The following is an 18654-nucleotide window of genomic DNA, read 5'->3' on the forward strand; positions in this document are numbered from 1 at the left end:
TTACTCTCCATCATAAATAGCTATAAATCTTACTAATGTACAGTTGAATAAGGGTATTCTGTACAAAGGTAAATAGTATTCATCTACACAGAGGAAGGAGAGGAGTCTTTAAAGGAATAGTTCACCCAAACATGAAAAGTCTGTCATTGTTTACTCAACTTTATGTTGTTCCAAACCCACATGACTTTCTTTCTTCTGCAGAAAACAAAAGTAGGAATTTTAAAGGATATCCCGTTCACTAATTTGAATACAATGGTATCTGATAGTGATTCATTTTAAAACTTAAAAAAGGACCCAAAAGTGTCATAACTAGGGATGTCATAAAATATTTATATATTGATTATTCATATACATCATTTTATTAATGTATTTGTGAGGAATCGATATATTAAACTTAGGTGACATTTAAATTAGAAGTCTAATATGCATGCTTTCCAATTCACTCAGTTGGCTTCGGTTTAACAGCCTGCGTAATAGCACTGGGAGACCGCAAGTGGGTGTTTTAACATTTACTGAAGCCGGTCATGGTCAGGAGAGGCAGAGGTATCATTCACACACACACACACACACACACACACACACACACACACACACACACACACACGCACAGCACACACACACGCACACACACACACACACACACAGGACAAGCTGATGCGGCACAGCGGATGGCAGTCCAAAGTTATGAAGGCTTTTGTACTTCTTCAGGAATGAACAAAGTGACGTTGATAAGTTTGCAGGTTTGTGTATGAAACTGAACGATTCTAAATGGCAATATTTATTATGCAATTTCTCTGTATGTCGTCCTGTGTTGAAAACAGGAGGTAATAGTTTTTGTATAATCAGTGATGAACGTGATTCATATGTTCCATTTTCCCTCAAAAATTATATTTTTAATTTAGTTAAGTTTAGGGTTGGGGTTTGGGGGTTAAAAAAAAAAATGCATTCCATTTTTTAACAAAAAACTATTCGCTTTTGACAGCCCTCTGTGGGCATTTCACCTGGATACTGCAGCTCACACGTGCCCATAAGTTCAAAAAAACTTCTTGCTTCAGCTACTGGGGGAAGTGCTTCGAAGCTCAGTAAGCACAGACTGACTTTAGCTCAAGAAAAGTCAACCTATTGTTGTTCAGAATTTACTGTGATATCAGGCTGCATGTCCTCCACTCAAAAGAGAGTCATAGATCTAGTCAGCATTTTCACTGTAAATAACTTAAATTTCAGCTAATTTCTAACCAAAACCATCTCATCTCACCATATTTCACCAACAGTATACCTTCAGAAGACATGGAATATGACGCATGAGTCACAGGGACAATTTTTATATAATCTTAAGTCCTTTATTACGCTTTAAATTGAGTCACTATAAACTGCCATTGTATTGAAATCAGTGAACAAGTTTATTTAAAATTCCTCCTTTTGTTTTCTACTGAAAAAAGAAAGTCATATGGGTTTGGAACGTCATGAGGGTGAGTAAATGATGACTGAATTTCATTTTTGGGAGAACTATTCTTTTAAAACATTGATGCTCTCATTCATGATGACAGTGCTTCAACATTTAAATCATGCTGCTATTTTCCATCATATTTCACATAATGACTGAATCACAAAACAGTATATTTCAATCTCCCATTTTTTTTTAGCCTAGCTTAATGAGTAATAAAAATAACATTGCAGCTAATGCTAAAATTCCACCTTAATCAGTTTATAGAAACTGTCCATTATGCTTAAATGATTCATAGATTGAATTGAGGGGAAAAAAATCTCTTGTGCTTACTCATCAGGGCACTGTTATGCATTTCAGTGTCTTTCAGTAATATGTCTCCTAACACTACCATACTTATACTAGAATTACAAATGGAAAAATCCCATGACTGAACAGTAAACACAATTGGCTCTGTTCTTCTCACTGGCTACTTTTAATGTACTGTATATAATGTCAAAATTCTGACCTGAGTTATCTGTCCAACTCTTTCGAATCTCAGTTGACATTCTTTGTAGGGATAAAAGATTATCTCCAGAAAACAATTCACTTCTCTAGTGGACTTTTACCAGTAAAACAGAAAAGGTCACAGATTATGATGCCTCAGTAACAAAGTTTCGAGTAACATGCTGATGAAATTACAATAAGAACTTGTTCAACACAAATCACATAGGTCACCTCAAGCTGCCACTAGTAGATTGTCTGGTACCAACTCCCAACACCTGATCATCTCTATAAGAACAGAATGCATAGAGATGCAAAGACGATAGGACATGCAAAGCTTTAATGACAGAAGATGAAGCAAACCAATAGAAGAAAATACAGGTGAATTGAAGGTGTATGGGTGTATAGTTGTAACGTTCCACTAATGCACAGAAAATTAGACACATTTAAGCTGATGATACTGATTTGACCATTGATTGTAATTGGCAGGAAAACATTGTCACCTCTTCTTTCTTTCTCCTTTCTCCTCACTGCACCTCCTTTACTTCTCTTCCAAGTGTAGGCAGTCTTGTCTGGGTGCTATTAATCAATACTTTATTTTTTCATTTCTCCCACTCTTTCATTCTTTTCTCATCTCCTCTGTCTGGCTGGTCAGTGGCGGTCATAGGGAGTGGCAGTTGCAGCTGTTCCTGCTCCCCGTGTGGCTGCACTATAGTAGTATGGAGATCCTAAACGTGAAATGAGTAAACAAAAGGGTCAGTTAAAAGATTCATAGTAACACTTGAAGGAGAAGTGTGTAATTTCTGTGGCACTAGTGGCACCAAACAATTAGAAAAATAACATCAGGTTTCTTGAATACTCCCATCATTTTTAATTTGTTGGCCCAAAATTTGAAGGGTTATTTCGCCCAAAAATGAAAATTCTCTCATCATTTACTTACCCTCTTGCCATCCCAGATGTGTATGAATTTTTTTTCTTCTGCTGATCATAAATGAATATTTTTAGAAGAAATAGAAGCCTGTAGGTCCATACAATGCATGTGAATGATGACCAGAACTCCAAAAGCTCCAAACAGGAGATAAAGTCAGCATAAACATAATATATCAGACTCTGTGGTTTAATCAATGTCTTCTCAAGCAATACAGTTGGTTTTGGGTGAGAACAGAACAAAATCTACCTCCTTTATCACTGTACATCTTGACAGCAGTCTCCTTAATGATCAAGATTTCAAGCTCAATTACACTTACTATAGCACCATCTAGTGCTCTGCACATGCGTCAAGCACTAGGAAGTGTAATCAAGCTTGAAATCATGATCATGCCTAGAGACTGCAATGTTAAGGTTTAAAGTAAAAAAGGAGCTATATTTTGATCTGTTCTCACCCAAAACCAATTGAAGACAGTGTTTAAACCACTTTGTCGTATGGATTACTTTTATGATGACTATCTATTCTTAAATATTGTTTTGGCTTTTGTTCAACAGAAGAAAGTAATACACATCTGGGATGTATAAGGGTGAGTAAATGATGTGAGAATTTTCATTTTAGAGTGAAAATCTTGACATCTGTTGTTTAATAAAGGTTGAATGCTTAAAGCTCAACATGCAAACCACTGCAAACAAGCTTCTCTCGTGTCGCTCATGAATGCGCAACAGGTGTAACAATTTTGCAGAAAAATTACTTATATTTCAGGTTGTTTCCCATTAAAACATACCATATTTCTTCAGAAGACTTAAAGGTGCACTCAGTAATTTTTTCCTCATTAAAAAGTTGAACTCCTAAAGACATAAATTGTAATTTTGCAATATATATAGGAAATCATGACCACTCATATTAAAATGAAGACTCCAGTCATAACAGTAACCTTATAAAAGCAGTTTTATTCTACATGTTGAGGGGGGTGCCATGTTAGAATCACATGACCTGCCGAATACAATATATATATATATTTATTTATTTATTTATTTTTTTTTTTTTTAATAATTCATGAATAAGTTGTTTATCCTCTCATGTATTCAAGGTGGAAAGTATTCTGATATATATATATATATATATTATTTAGAAAAAAAATATTTAGAAAAAAAAAAATTAGTCAAAATATAATGAGCCTTTTCATAAGCATGTCAAAATAAATATCAGATGTTTTTTTAAGCATCTTCCTTTCTACATCTGTTGACAGCTGGGCGTTCCAGTTTTTCCCATTCGTTTATATAGAAGTGGCTCGTCTATACTAAATAGTCTCAGTACCAATGTTTATATCAGCAAACTAAATACTGACAAAACACTATTTTACTGTGTTTTATAGTTTTTATGTTCAATATAAACAACAAAATGGCTACCTACATGTTGGTTACATCCAAAGATTTTGATTTGGTGGACAAAAGCATTTTAAAATATATATAATATTTAAAAACGTTTGTTTCACAGTTTTTTTTTTTTTTGTTTTTGTTTTTTTTACAAAATAACAATAAAATATTATTCTGCAATAGTCATGCCAACATAAATTTTTTCCAAGAATTTCAGATTTCATTGTGAATTTTTTGTTTCTTTTCTTTATAACTGTCTCAGGACACCACATCACATTTTTTACTTTAAGAAAAAAGTATCCAGAAAAAAATATCAATATGATTAAAATCTGCAATTGAAAAATATTCATAATAGAATAGGTGTATTTAAGTAAATGGTTTGTGTGAATTGCATTTTTTATGTTTTTTTATTTTAATAGATCTTGACAAAAATGAGCGTCACATCATTGACTCTTAACACATGGCCATAATATGCACCTCTGTAATTGTATTTTATGATTAATGTTGTGAAAAGAATCCACGTTACGATCGTGAAAATGTTTTTTTTCTAGATCGCTAGCCCACTGCCGAAACAATTTGTTCTACTCCAATCTACTATTTGACCATATTTAAAAGTGCGTGAAACATTTGAAAAATTGTGGCGTCAGTTTCATGTGAACACTAGGAAGGACAAGTCAACACATTGCACACTCCTGTCATACCTGTTTTAAAGTGTTTTCAGAAAACCGGCAAAAGAGAGAACTCATTTGCTCAAGGTTTATTTTGGACTAAAACGTCACCCTGGCAGAATATATCCAAACTGAAAAAGTGTCAAGATATGATTGGGGGATTTCACCTATAGAAGTCTGGCAACCTCACACATGTCAAAATCTAATTCTGACCGACTAATTGCCCTTATTTAAAGTCTGTTATTTATCAAACGTATTAAAATTAAATATTAAATATTTTACTTGCATGATTAGTTCCAAGTAATACATGAAACAATTGATCTAAAAGTTATGGGGGATGCTTTTTGGTAATCCATTTTTTCCCCCTTTTCTCCCCAATTTTGAATGCCCAATTCCCAATGCACTCTAAGTCCTTATGGTAGCATAGTGACTCGTCTCCATCCGGGAGGCGGAGGACGAATCTCAGTTGCCTCCGAATCTGAGAAGTCAATCAGCGCATCTTATCACATGGCTTGTTGAACGTGTTACCGAGTAGATGCAGCACGTGTGGAGGCCCACGCTATTCTCTGCGGCATCAACACACAACTCACCACGTGCCCCACCAAGAGCGAGAACTACACATTATAGCGACCTAGAGGAGGTAACCCCATGTGACTCTACCCTCCTTAGTAACTGGGCCAATTTCGTTGCTTAGGAGACCTGGCTGGAGTCACTCAGCACGCCCTGGATTCGAATTCACGACTGCAGGGGTGGGAGTCAGGAGGTTAACCCAATGTGACTCTACCCACCCTAGCAACTGGTCCAATTGATTGCTTAGGAAGCCTGACTGGAGTCACACAGCACATTTGGTATTTCTTGCAACAAGTGGGATGTCATCCCCTCGCATCCCCCCTTAACTCATGCCCTGCATGTAGTTACTATCAGCAAGTGAACTTGAAAAGTTGCAGCCTAAATCTTCCTCATTATTTACAGCATAGCTTCTGTACAAATTCACTGCATTCAACAATAAATGTCAATTTTAGTTATGATCGGACATTAAATTGCCTGCTGTAAGCAATGTTCTCATTATTATCCATAGTCCAAAGGTTTATTTGTGAGATGTTGTGAACAGTATTAGAGTCTGTTGCCGATTCTTTATGTTGGGGTGTATGGCAGACAACAGATTGCTTTTATAAACTGATGCAGAAGAAAAAACTCTTGAATGCTGTGAACTACATGTTGCACCCACAATAATCTGACATTTACGCACTTTTGAAGCACTCTGGTTACATAAGCACATCACTGAGTTTGGGATGCGCATAAGCGGTGATGTGCCCTGAATTGGAGCATCTATTATTACCTCCTATGTTTTGTGTTTGTGTTCTTATTATAGGGCTTCCCTTAGCATCCACATATCCCCCAGAAATACGTCCACTTAGATGTTCAGTTGTTATATGATATGCATTTTTTGCATCAGTGCTGTTTCATAACAAGAAAATGTGCAAATAATCTTAAAACCGTTTAACTGTCATTTTTTCTCAGATGGTAATCTAACCATCAAAAACTCACACTGCAGCATCCATACAGTGGATACTTTTGTTTTTAACTGTGCATTAATTTGAACTTTGAACTTATTATGCATTGTGTAATGTGTTGTAATGAAACATTACAACCCTGCCGGCCAACATTTGGTCCCCCCTCAATGTTCAAACCAAATCTACGCCATGAAGTAAAAATTAAGCAATGTATTTAAAAATAAAAACATTAGTAGAGGATGATGGATGTATAGACCAATTTATTTTTGATTTATCAGTCCCCTACAATCAAGTTACCCTTCCTCATATTTGAAATGACACCATCATCAGCTTGATTTCTAGTGGGAAAAGACAATTTCTGGTCTATAGGACACAGACCCATCTTGATCATTATGTGCTGGCATTAAGTGCTGATGGACCCCTCAAAGATGACAGGTCTTTAGTATCAGTTAGTTTTAGCAGGAATAATTTTTCTTCAATGTTCTTTTCTTCAAATTTTCAGGTATAGAAGTGTTGAGAAATAAAGAATAAAGGAGCAGTCGTGCTACTTAGTCTTTGTTGTCGAAGGTAAAGAGTAAGAAATTGTGAAAAATGTGGTGGATGTGTGTTTGTCATCACTGTGAAAGAACATTATGTGAGTGGGATTAAGTAGCTTTCATGTCACAGGCTTTGAGAGCGTGAGTTATATCAAAATGTAGTAGACACTATACTTTGCCTTGGAGTGCTTTGCGAATGCCTCCACTATCACAAATCTGTCAAATCGGGGTCTCTTTTTTGACATACAAAGCAAAACATCATGAAACCTCTAAGGAATTTTCCATTGGGTGAGGTAAAGGTTAGCTCTGTGGCTCTCTCTGACACACACATAACCACTTTTAAGCCAATACCCCTTCAACTTGCTCTTGATTGATGTGTCAGTCTGAAGTTTATCTGATCAAGGCAGGTTCTTCTAAATCATTGGATTCAGTACACCATACATATAAAAACAAATGGCAGGATAACTAGACAACATATCAGATATCGAACCATGCACACCAACAACCTGCCCCTGTATTGAGGAACCATCAAATGGTGTTGTGTGGGTGTTAGAGTTTTGGTACCTGTCGGTTGTGGGGTTTGACCAGGGAATAGGCCCGATGACGCTGCTCTTTCTGAGCCCAGTAAAGAACCATACTCCTGCTGGAACACTGAGAAAATGCAAACACACACACACACACACATGTTGGTGCGGCTTTCCTTATGAGGACTCTCCATAGACATAATGCTTTTTTTACTGTATGAACTATAGATTCTATCCACTAACCCTAAACCTAACCCTCATAAATAGGGTTATTAAAAAAAAAAAAAAAAAGATTTTAATTATGGGGCACACTAGAAATGTCCTCATAAACCACATTTATAGTATAATACCCTTGTAATTACCAGTTTGTAACCTAAAAAAAATTCCTCGTAAACACACACACAACAATATACATCAGTAAGTTCACAGCTGTGATGACAGCAACTGAGGGTTATATTAGAAGCGTTGCTCCCCAGTGAATATTCAGTAGCACTTTACATTAATTGTCCCTTTCTTAAAGAGTTTGTAAAGGGGTTAATTAATGACAAATAAGTAAATTACAAATGCATTATAAATCATTGATAGGCAGTTATTACAACAAAAATAAAAATGCCACCTTTCATGCAACACTCTCCAAATAGTGAGCATTTTAACTTACATGTTATAAAAGCTATTCATACTTACAAAAAAAAAAACCTAATTCATGATTTATGTCACAATGCTGCAAAAAAAGACTATTAATAATAATAATTAATAATAATAACATCTATTCTAGAGAATAAAAGGAGGGATTATGTAATTTTGCTACAGTCATTTGTGTTTACACCGATGAGCCAAAACATTATGAACACTCACAAGTGAAGCAAACAACGTTGATCATCTCCTAACAAGGCCAAATGTGAAGGTCTGGGTAGATTATATGGTAAACGAACAATCAGTTCTTGTAGTCAATGTGTTGAATGCAGGAGAAAGGGGCAGGAGTAAAGAACTGAGTGACTTTGACAAGGGCCAAATTGTTATGGCTTGACGACTGGGTGAAAACATTTCTGAAACGGCAAGGCTTGTGGAGTGCTCATGGTCAGCAGTTGTGAGTACCTACCGACAATGGTCTGAAATGGGACAAGCCACAATAAGGTGTTGGGCGCCAAAGGCTCATCGATGTGCGAGAGCAACAAAGGCTATCCCATCTGGTCTGAACTGACAGAAGGTTTACTGTGGCACAAGTCACAATTTTTATGATATTTTTGGGAGGAATGTGTCCCAACACGCAGTGCATTGCACCCTGCTGCGTATGGGCCTATGTAGACATGACCCATGTCCACCCACGAAAGTGCCTACAATGGGCATGCAAACATCGGAACTGGACCTTGGAGCAGTGGAAGAAGGTCGCCTGGTCCGATGAGTTCTGTTTTCTTTTTACATCACGTGGATGGCCATGTATATGTGCAGAGTTTACCTAGGGAAGTGATGCACCAGGATGCACTGTGGAAAGATGATAAGGCGGTGGAAAGAGTGTGATGGACTGGGCAATGTTCTGCTGAGAAACCATGGGTCCGGCCATTCATGTGGACATCAATTTGACATGTGCCACCTACCTAAACATCATTGCAGACCAGGTACACTCCTTCATGGCAATGGTATTCCCTGATAGCAGTGGCCTCATTCAGCAGGATAATGCGCCCTGCCACACTGCATACATTGTTTGGGAATGGTTTGAAAAACATAATGAAGAGTTCAAGGTGATGCCCTGGCCTCCATATTCCCCAGATCTCAATCCAATTGAGCAACTGTGGGATGTGCTGGACCAACAAGTCCGATCCACAGCTGCTCCACCTCTCAACTTACAGGACTTTAAGGATCAGCTGCAAAGGTCTTGGTGCCAGACACCACAGGACACTTTCAGGAGTCTTGTAGAATCCATGCCTTGATGGAAAGAGCTGTTATGGCGGCACGCTGAGGATTTTTGTTGATTTTTCACGCTGATTTTGCTCATCAGTGTATATTAATTACTGTAATGGCTTGACTCACTTCCCTTTTTACACTGATGTAAAAAGAATGGTGCTACTCTAGTGTACCAAGTTGCATACCGTAGTCCTAATAATTTCAGGTCTTCATGCTCATCCACATCATATATAGAAACGACCATTAAAACATACAGAACTTTATGTACAGTTTTCTAATGGTGGCAATTCCTTAATACATGCTATATATTTTTTTGAGTCATTTTGAGTGTGTTAATAAGCATTTATAACATGTGAGGTAACATGGCTCCTTATTTGGCAGGTATTACATGAAAGTTGTCCTTTTAATACATGTTGTTTTAAATGCATATAAATGATTTATAATGCATTTGTTCACTATTAGTCACTAATGAATGACTTAAAGGTGCACTCAGTACGTTTTTGTTTATGTTGTACTACAACAAGTAAAATTAGTAGTATTCTAATGATCATATGATCTCAACATCCTGAGGCAACAGACTCCATGAAAAATAAAAAGCTTTTTCTTGGCTACTGATTTGTACTGTGATTTGAGTCTTTATCTCATGGGATTTTAAAGACATTTCTCAAAAGTACTATTTATTTCTTTATGTATAAAACAGTTGATAAGGAAAAGATTACAGAGTGCACCTTTAAAGTACATCCTTCTAAAAACAGAAGCATAATGGATATTTGTGCTTTTAGCTCAAGGTATTACCTAGTAGACTGGGATTAGCAAATCTCCAAGACTCATTGTATGTAGAATACTGTGGGTGGGAATAAGGACTTCCAGAGAAATCTCCTCCTGAAATTAAAAAAAAAGACATAACATTTTTTAGATTTGCATTGGCTCATTCTCAAAAAAATTCCTTTAAATTTAAACTTGCAATATATTGAGATTTTAAATTCAGTTCAGTTCGGTTTTAAAAAGCTGAAGGGTAAAGAACAACTTGACTGTTATTCTTTTTTATTATTTAATTTTGTACAATTGGGTTTCTTGTCTATTTGAAATATTTTTCATGACTGAAAAGTCAAGGTACATGTTTGTCAACAAATTTTGATAATGACCCAGCCAGAATGAGCCTATGAGTGGTTTTAACGTCCTGTACTGCGTGAAGTGTGTAGGAGTTTAAAAGGTTCAGTTGGCTAGGTGGAAGTGTCGATTTGTGACAGTTTTTCTCCTTCATTGCTTCAGTGTAGTTTTCCCTTATCTCCCTCTCTCTTTTCCTCCCTCTTTTCCCATCTCCCTAGTTCTCCCTTTCCCAAGGGAACTCTTTCCCTTTGCTGGCTGTCACAAATTCAGAGGCCCAAACTGTCTTATTCTCTCTCTCTTCGTCCATCTCTCGCTCTGTCGGTTCTGGCTGGCTGGTTTTGTGCCCCCCGTGTGTCAGCCCCCCTGCTGAAAGAGAGAAAGCAACAGAACCAAAGAGAAGAAGAGGAGAAATGAGCGATCCGCTTAGGGATAAGGTGGAATAAGAGGATCCAGGAGATATAAGAAAAGGAGGAAAAGCACTACTAATAAATATTTTCACAAATATAGCAACTAAGATTTGTAAATAAGGAGAATTGCAGGCATTCAAGATCAGCTTTTTTTATGATGACTACTTGGATAGGCAGTTGAACTAACAACTTAACCTTTTTCGATAAAAAATGCTAGAAACTAGATTTTAAACTATAGTTAACCGGTACTTTTCTTTTGGGAGCTGTGTGAAATTATATCAACATATATTCACCTCTATATAGCATATGCTAAATGGCTACTTAATAATAATTCATAAAGATACATACAAAATTGGTTGTTGGTGGAGGGCCTGTGCAAACTAACAAGAGCATATCAGGAATACAGGAATGCATATTTTAATTACACCTAACCACAACTCTTAGTATAAAGTCAGCTTTTAAAACAACAGCAAAACATGTACTGCTGTTATAGGGTTCAGTAAATAACTAGTTAGCTGGCAAATGTTAGACATACTGATCCATATTTGTGACTCTTTGTTAAGAGATTGTAAAATTGTTTAGACAGAGAATAAAGGAAAACAAAAGAGAAACTGAAAAGCTGAAGATTCTCATTCAGAAACAAATTTCATCACAAAGAATTTACAGAATCATAGACACATTTAACAAAAATATCAGTAAAGTGATGCTAACCAAATGGAAGAACATGAATCATTGTGTAATGCTACATTCACATGCTATCAGACTAATTTTACATACGAGTTTCCAACTCGGAACTCGCATGTGAACGACTCTTAAAGTCATAATTACAACTGTGAAACTCTGAGCTAATTTTGATACCTGAGTATCCGTTTTGGGAAGTGACAAAAACATTCAACATGGCTGAGGAGAGTCAAGAAAAGAATTGCATATATTTGACCAAAATGTCATTATCATTAGCAAGCTGACAGACTAGCATGTATTATGGGGGCTTTCACACTTGGTTCGATTGCCTGTTCCGAACCCGAGTTCGATTGCTCCCCCCTCCCCCCTGCCCCCGATGGACTGTGTTCACATTATATATTTGTATCCGAACCGCGGTACGCTTGCGTCATGAAGCTGCAGCTGGTGCGTAATCGTGTTGCTTGATAACCGCGAAATGAAAAGGCGTCAAAATTCAATGAATAGACTTGCTCAGTTCACATTTGTTCTTCTTTTTTTTAACCTTTGGTTTTGTTTTCAACATCCGCCGAAGACAATTTTTGCGAAGGCAAGCAGAAATCATCTCTCTGCTTGCAGTGCGTGTGCGTGTGCGTCAATCCCGCTTTTCGTCAAGGTAAGTGTATACACACACGCACGCACGCACGAAAGTAAACCCTTTCCGCTCGTTTTGAAAGTGACGCGTGTGAGACTGACGACCACATTATACGTCATCAATAGCGGTTCACTTCCGCGGTTTGGTTCGATTGCGTTCATATCAGCAGCGAACCGTACTGGAGTTCAAATGAACCGTACCCCAGACCACCTTTTTAAGCGGACCCGAGTACGGTTTGCGGGTGCGCACCCGAGTTCGGAAGACAGCGTTCACATCATCCAAACGAACCGAACTCTGACGTCATTCGAACCGGGGTGCGCACCAAAAGTGCTAGTGTGAAAGCCCCCTATGGGGGTCTCAAAATAAGAGTTCTCCAAGAAATATACAAGAATGAAATTGGGGTCCTCCACGTTTCCTGTTCTTTCTATTTACAAAGAACTTTAATGAGACATACTCATAATTATGACTTCAGAACTTGGAAGTATAGTTCTAGATAATTCTGATAGTATCTGTTTATTTTTAAAAGAATAGGAGTACATAAATGCCTCATGGTTTGTGACAATGTTGCGGTCAAGGTAAATGTTTATACTTTAAGTATTGTCGAGTGTTTTCCATGCAGCATGTTTTGTAATGATTTTAATCAATTCAAAAGTTATATCATGAATAGAATAAAGAGCAACAGTAGGTGTTAAATGAAGAGGGATGGTCTAAAATGTATTTCTGAAGCTTTGCTCCTACCCTTCACCTTCAGCATGCTCTTAGATGGGATCGTTGGCATGGTTACCTCCCCTCCGTCAACCCTGCACCACGGTGACTACCGTGTGTCAGGTTGTGAAAGCGAGGGGGTTGACTTATAAATGGAGAAGAAAAAAGAGATGGGGTGTCCCCAGTGAGAGAGATGGGTTGCAAGGTCATAACGGCTTGTCAGAAATAGGGCAAACATGGGGGATTCAGTTGGAGGGAAATACGAGACAAGGTTACGGATCTTGCTCTGAAGAGATGGGACCCAACAAGACCCTCTGAGTCACTGTGGCAACCAGGGAGTGCGTTGATGGAGACACCAGTCTGACAGACTGAGGACATGACAGGAGACATGTTGTTGTTGTTTTAGCTTGAGATTGTTTTGCTGTGTTTAGGGAGTTGATACAAGGGTTGGTGGACATTTTTTCATCCCAGAGTTGTAGTTTTTTCCACTCACAACTAATTCTCTTCTCTGCTGACTTATGTACTGGTCGAGAGCTGGGCTATAAGCTTGACGAGTTTCATTCCCTCCCATCCGGTCCCCCATCATTCACATGAAACGATCGCAGCAATTAGCAAACAACATGATGATAAAGTATATTTTATGGTCCTTCTCTAACCAAATCCTCTTCCCTATCCCCAAACTACCCTGGTTGAGTGCCCACTGGCTTGAATGTTTACAATTCGAAGGAGGAATATCGGAGATTTGACATTTGTTTTGGCAAGTGGCTGGAGTTTACTTATATTTTTTGTGCAGCCGGAGATTTCTTGGATGTACAGTTCGAGTAAGTGTTCTTTGTTCATTATCTTTGGTGTATTGTGATTAAAATGTATTAGTTTTGTAATTTTTACAGACAAATAGATGTTTTATTTGCTCATATTAAATTTTGAGGGAGTTCTTATTTATTCTCACACGAATTTACATTTGGGCTGTCAAAAGATTAAAATCTTGAATCAAATTGATTATTTGATGCGCTGATTAATAAATAGAATTAATCTCAATTAATTGCATTAATCAATATTTACTGAAAAAGGCCCTAAAATGAAGATAATTTAGTATATAATAATTAAAATAATTATAAATATCCTATAATATTATTTATAAAAAATAGTGTAATTCAGATCAATCAAATACATTACATCATATTCTGTGGCAGCAGACAAAAAAAGCTTTCAGACAATACAGAATTTAAAGTGGATTTAAAAATCTAAATATTGTTTGTTTTATTTATTCAAAACACAATTATTGGCCTACTTCTGTCTGGGTTTGTTTTTTAAATTATTGGTCTATGTACTCATGCATTAGACAGACACTTTTGGAACATCTCTCTCATTTGTTCTAGTCATAAGCACTGTGTTTTTAGAATGCAGTGTCAAACTTCAAAATCCCTTCATTCTGTTTTGCTTTGCCCAGCAGTCTTTGAGCACAACTGCGCATCATCTGAAGGCAGTGCTGTCTGCCCTCGTTGTTTCAACAAGGCGCATTGCCTATACAGCTGACTACTCTCAAAGTGTCAGTTATTTAAAAATAGCAATCCACAACAAATGATGAATTATTTATCTAAAATTGTAATCAGATTACTTTACTAATAACTTAATCTAAAAGTAATCAAATTACTAATTACTTTAATTTAAGTTATACTTTCTAAAACACTTTTCCACTCAACAAATTCAAAATAATATAAATATTTATTTCTTGTTCATTGTTCACTCACTCACATTTCTCCTTTACAATGACTCGTTACAAGGCCATAATTCATATATTCTAAATAAATAATATATTAGAAATAGCCATAGCCATATAATGTACTTAAAGCTGCACTACGTAAGATTTATTGGTTAAAAATGATCAAATTGACATAAATGACTGAGTTTATAAACAACCAAAAAAATCAAAACAATGTCCTTATCTTTCCCAGATTTGCTAGTAAGCCTATAAAAATAATTTGAACTTTGAGCAGTCGGGACGGATTTGGCGCGAAATGTCGTTCATCCTTGCATCATTGTGTCATGTCCATAAACACAGGAAAGAAGCACGGCTGTCTCGTGTTCCAGTTGGGGAAATACGCTGTTCAGTTCAGTCAGTCACACTCACGCAGTTCAGGACAGCATCACAGCAATCTGAATGGTCGCTTATCTGTTATCCATTTGGAGAAATGTTTACCTGCTATAATGCTTGGATATGTGGTCTGGAAGGGTTGTTGAAGCTAGTATTGCTTGCCATGCTTGTATGAATCGAACATTAGTCATGTGTTATCCAATCACGATGTATCTACGTTGTTGGTGGAAATTTATGTGACATGTTTACTAATAGTTATGAACTGAATTTAACATATTGTTATAATGCTTATTTATTTTCATGTTTAATAAAGTTAATTTTATCACCATCATTACTGAATTCTTATTTTATGCTTTTAGTTTCCGATGATGTAGTGTGCATTGTACACTATGATTTAATAAAAATCTTCCATTGAACTCGTATCAGCCATATCATGAGTTTCACCTCTTGTATTAATAAGCGTAGTACAGTACAAACATTAATAGTAGATAAAATGCTTAAATAATCATATTACTATACAGTATACTGGTAACTGATGGTGAATGAGGTCTAGCTGTTCTCTACGTAATAGTGCTTTGAGTGTACTGTCTGAAAAGCACTATAAGTGCAAAAATAATTCATTCAAAATATGTAAATAGGAGTATTTTTCATCTTCATCAAAGCAAGTAATATTTCAGTTTTAAATGTTTAATTGTTTAACATAATATCAACATGAAAATAGCACATTATGACTCCGCCTCTGAATATCTCCTAGTCAAGATCACACACAGGCAATGACCTGTGAATCATGAGAATCTTCTGCCAGAAGAACAGTGCCGAAACATGACTGACATAAACAGTTCTTCTGCAAATGGCTTGCAATTTTAAGTTTCAAGCACAGATGTCGCTAGAGAGCACAACGTTACATAGTTCAGCTTTAAAAGTAATATAACAATTTAAAATGTAATGCATTACATTACTTTTTTAACAAACAAATTTAATTAGATTGCAGAAACTGATTATTTTGTAATTGGATTACACCCAACATGGCCTTCTACTGCTACAGATTCGCAAAAACTTCAAGGTGGTGCATAAAGTTTGAATTGCTCCGATGGTAGAAACATTCCTTAAATACAAAATGTGTGTATGGGTCGCGGCATGATTAATTGCATTTTTATGCACAGATTTTCATATAATTAATCACACTAAATTGATGTGTTTAATCAATAGCCCTAGTAAGCATATATGACTGCTTCTGCAAAGTGCTGCAATTTGCAGCACTTTGCGTGCTGCAAATTGTGTGTGTATCTGTGTGTATTTCTGTGCTCCGAACTCGCTTGTGGATTAAAAAGAAATAGCTAAAAGAAAAAGGCTGGGAGAGTCTGCAGGAGAATGAATGAATTAGTCAAGGGTCAGTGATGATTCTCATTAAAAACAAATTACTGATGTTGAGAAGGGACAGCTGTGTGACTGAGGTCTAATAGTCCAGCCACTCCTGCTGAAGACTCAAAACCAGTCCACCCGCCCCACACTCTGCCAACCACCCAACTACCCCTCCATCCTATAACCCCCTGGGAGTGCTGTCAACCTGGCAGATGGGGGAGACAGGAAGTGGCAAAGATCCCCTCCCACTGGGACCTCAACTGAAATAAAGCAGAGGTGAAAAAGGGGATTGGGAGATTGACTACAGCAGGAAGGCCGGTGTATATAAGGTGAGAAGGAATTGTCTATTAGGATTAGTCATTTTGTCTCTGTCTACATCTGTAATATTCATCATAACTTCCTTTTCTTCAGGAACATGTAGGAATGTTAACTATGCTCTCCAGAACCATTAAGAAGGTTACAAACTCACTATTTCTCCACTCACTATCATCACTATGATGGTAACTTGGATAAATTCTGTCCAGGGGGCATCATGCAACTATTGTCAATTTCATGAACATTCAGAAGTAGCATTTCGATTTCCTGTGTGATTTCCTGGCTCACTTGGTGCCCTAGCAAATTAAAATAAAATATTTTTGATTACTTATTACTAATTATTATTTAGTAGTTATTTTAATGTGTTGAAGAGGTGTTACAGGGGTGCAGTTTTCATTTAGCATGCAATGAGGCCTAATATTTATTTAAAACCAGACATTTATATACTGTATATAAAACCAAGCCAGTGATTACCATGCATTTTTGTTGTGTGGGATAGAGCAGCTCTGACCTTGTTATAATAACTCTTTGAGATCCATGTGGAGAACAAAGTCATAAGAGTTTCAATGACAGTTGAATCTGTGTGATTCGATTGGGAATTTAATTCTTGTTAATAAGCGATTTCAGCCAAAGCAGAACAATAAACACTCAAAAAACTATTTTAAGAGTTACACATTTAAATTTCATAAAAACATTCCATAAAACGTTATTGAATAATTTTATGTATCTTGAATCACAAACAATAACTAGCCAGATGAGTTTCATCCCCTAGAGTACTCCTTAATTTTGGGAAGCATTACACAATTCGATTTGATGGAATTTTGCTATGAAATTGAAATTCTTAAATCTTAGAAATAGGCTCTTTTTAAACCTACAATAATCAGCATAATTGTCTAAAAAATATGTATGGAAATTGAAATCAAAATCAATTTTACTCAAAATCTGAGGGGGCACATTTGAATAGACTTGACACTTCTGACTGACCTATGGATGTGTGTGAATTTTGTGCTGGTGAAGTTAATTGATTAACAGGCACCCAAGGGGTCAAATATTGTAAATTGTAACGTGTGCGCAGTTGAGACTCACCAGGTACCATCCCTGTGAGAGAGGGTGTGGAGTAACTACCCTGCCCAGTTGGAGGGACATGAGGGGGGTATCCAGGGAGCGTGGTGCTTGCCAGGTCACGACCTGTAAAGATAAAAAAAAAAAAAAAAACATTTCTAGCATGAAAAGCATCAAGTCTTTGTGGAACAGTTTATTGATCTGAGTTCTCAGTGACATTTTCCAATCACCACGACCCCTTATTAAGCAATTTCATCTATAATTCTACAGTAAAATTGTCTTTGACCTTTAATTCTGATAAAAGGTGTTGAAATAATGCCATAGCAATGTGACCACAGTTTCTAGCTTTTGTGCAAGCGATCTTTGGATATTTCAACATGTAACAAACAAATTTTCAAATTCAAAAAGTGTTGTAATCAGTTATAATTATTGCTATGACCATGACACATTTTTGGGGGGAATTATGCGCATCTTACTGGTAATAAACATGTTATAAACATGATTTAAAGGTGTAATTAGACAACTTATGCATTTTAGTACATAGAGTTTCTAACAAAACTAAAAATAATTTAACTAAAGACGGAGAAACACATTTTTTAAATAAGATTTGATAAATGTACCATAAATTGGTGTTATTATTTTTTACAAAGCAAATAAAGCACTGATCTATCCTTTGGCAATTTAATTCAAAGAGGTGACACCTTATGAGATTGGTAAACTAGTGACATCCTGTTTAACCTTCCCAATTAATACAGCTATCTCTCTTTTTTATCAGATCACCTCAGGTCTGCCTTTTCGCAGTAAAAGAACCTCTAGTATAATTATGCACTGATGTATGACAGGGTCTGGCTGTCTCTATTATTATTGCACAACATGCATGTCCCTTGTCTCTCTCTTGCTATTCAAGCATA

General features: G+C 36.6%; 1 protein-coding gene across 3 annotated transcripts in view; it reads right to left on the minus strand.

The window, feature by feature from the left end:
- Positions 1-615: 615 nt before the first annotated feature.
- Positions 616-18654, minus strand: part of LOC127644177 (paired box protein Pax-5-like) — an 80279-nt gene continuing 62240 nt past the window's right edge. For all 3 annotated transcript variants that reach the window (XM_052127236.1, XM_052127233.1, XM_052127235.1), the window contains exons 8-11: positions 17768-17869; positions 10171-10257; positions 7514-7600; positions 616-2655 (exon numbers count right to left, since the gene is read on the minus strand). In XM_052127236.1, the coding sequence (XP_051983196.1) occupies positions 2579-2655; positions 7514-7600; positions 10171-10257; positions 17768-17869 (353 nt within the window). In that variant the 3' untranslated portion in view covers positions 616-2578. The remainder of the gene's footprint in view (positions 2656-7513; positions 7601-10170; positions 10258-17767; positions 17870-18654) is intronic.

The sequence above is a fragment of the Xyrauchen texanus genome, chromosome 5 (genome assembly GCF_025860055.1).
Source record: "Xyrauchen texanus isolate HMW12.3.18 chromosome 5, RBS_HiC_50CHRs, whole genome shotgun sequence".
NCBI classification, from domain to species: Eukaryota; Metazoa; Chordata; class Actinopteri; order Cypriniformes; family Catostomidae; genus Xyrauchen; species Xyrauchen texanus.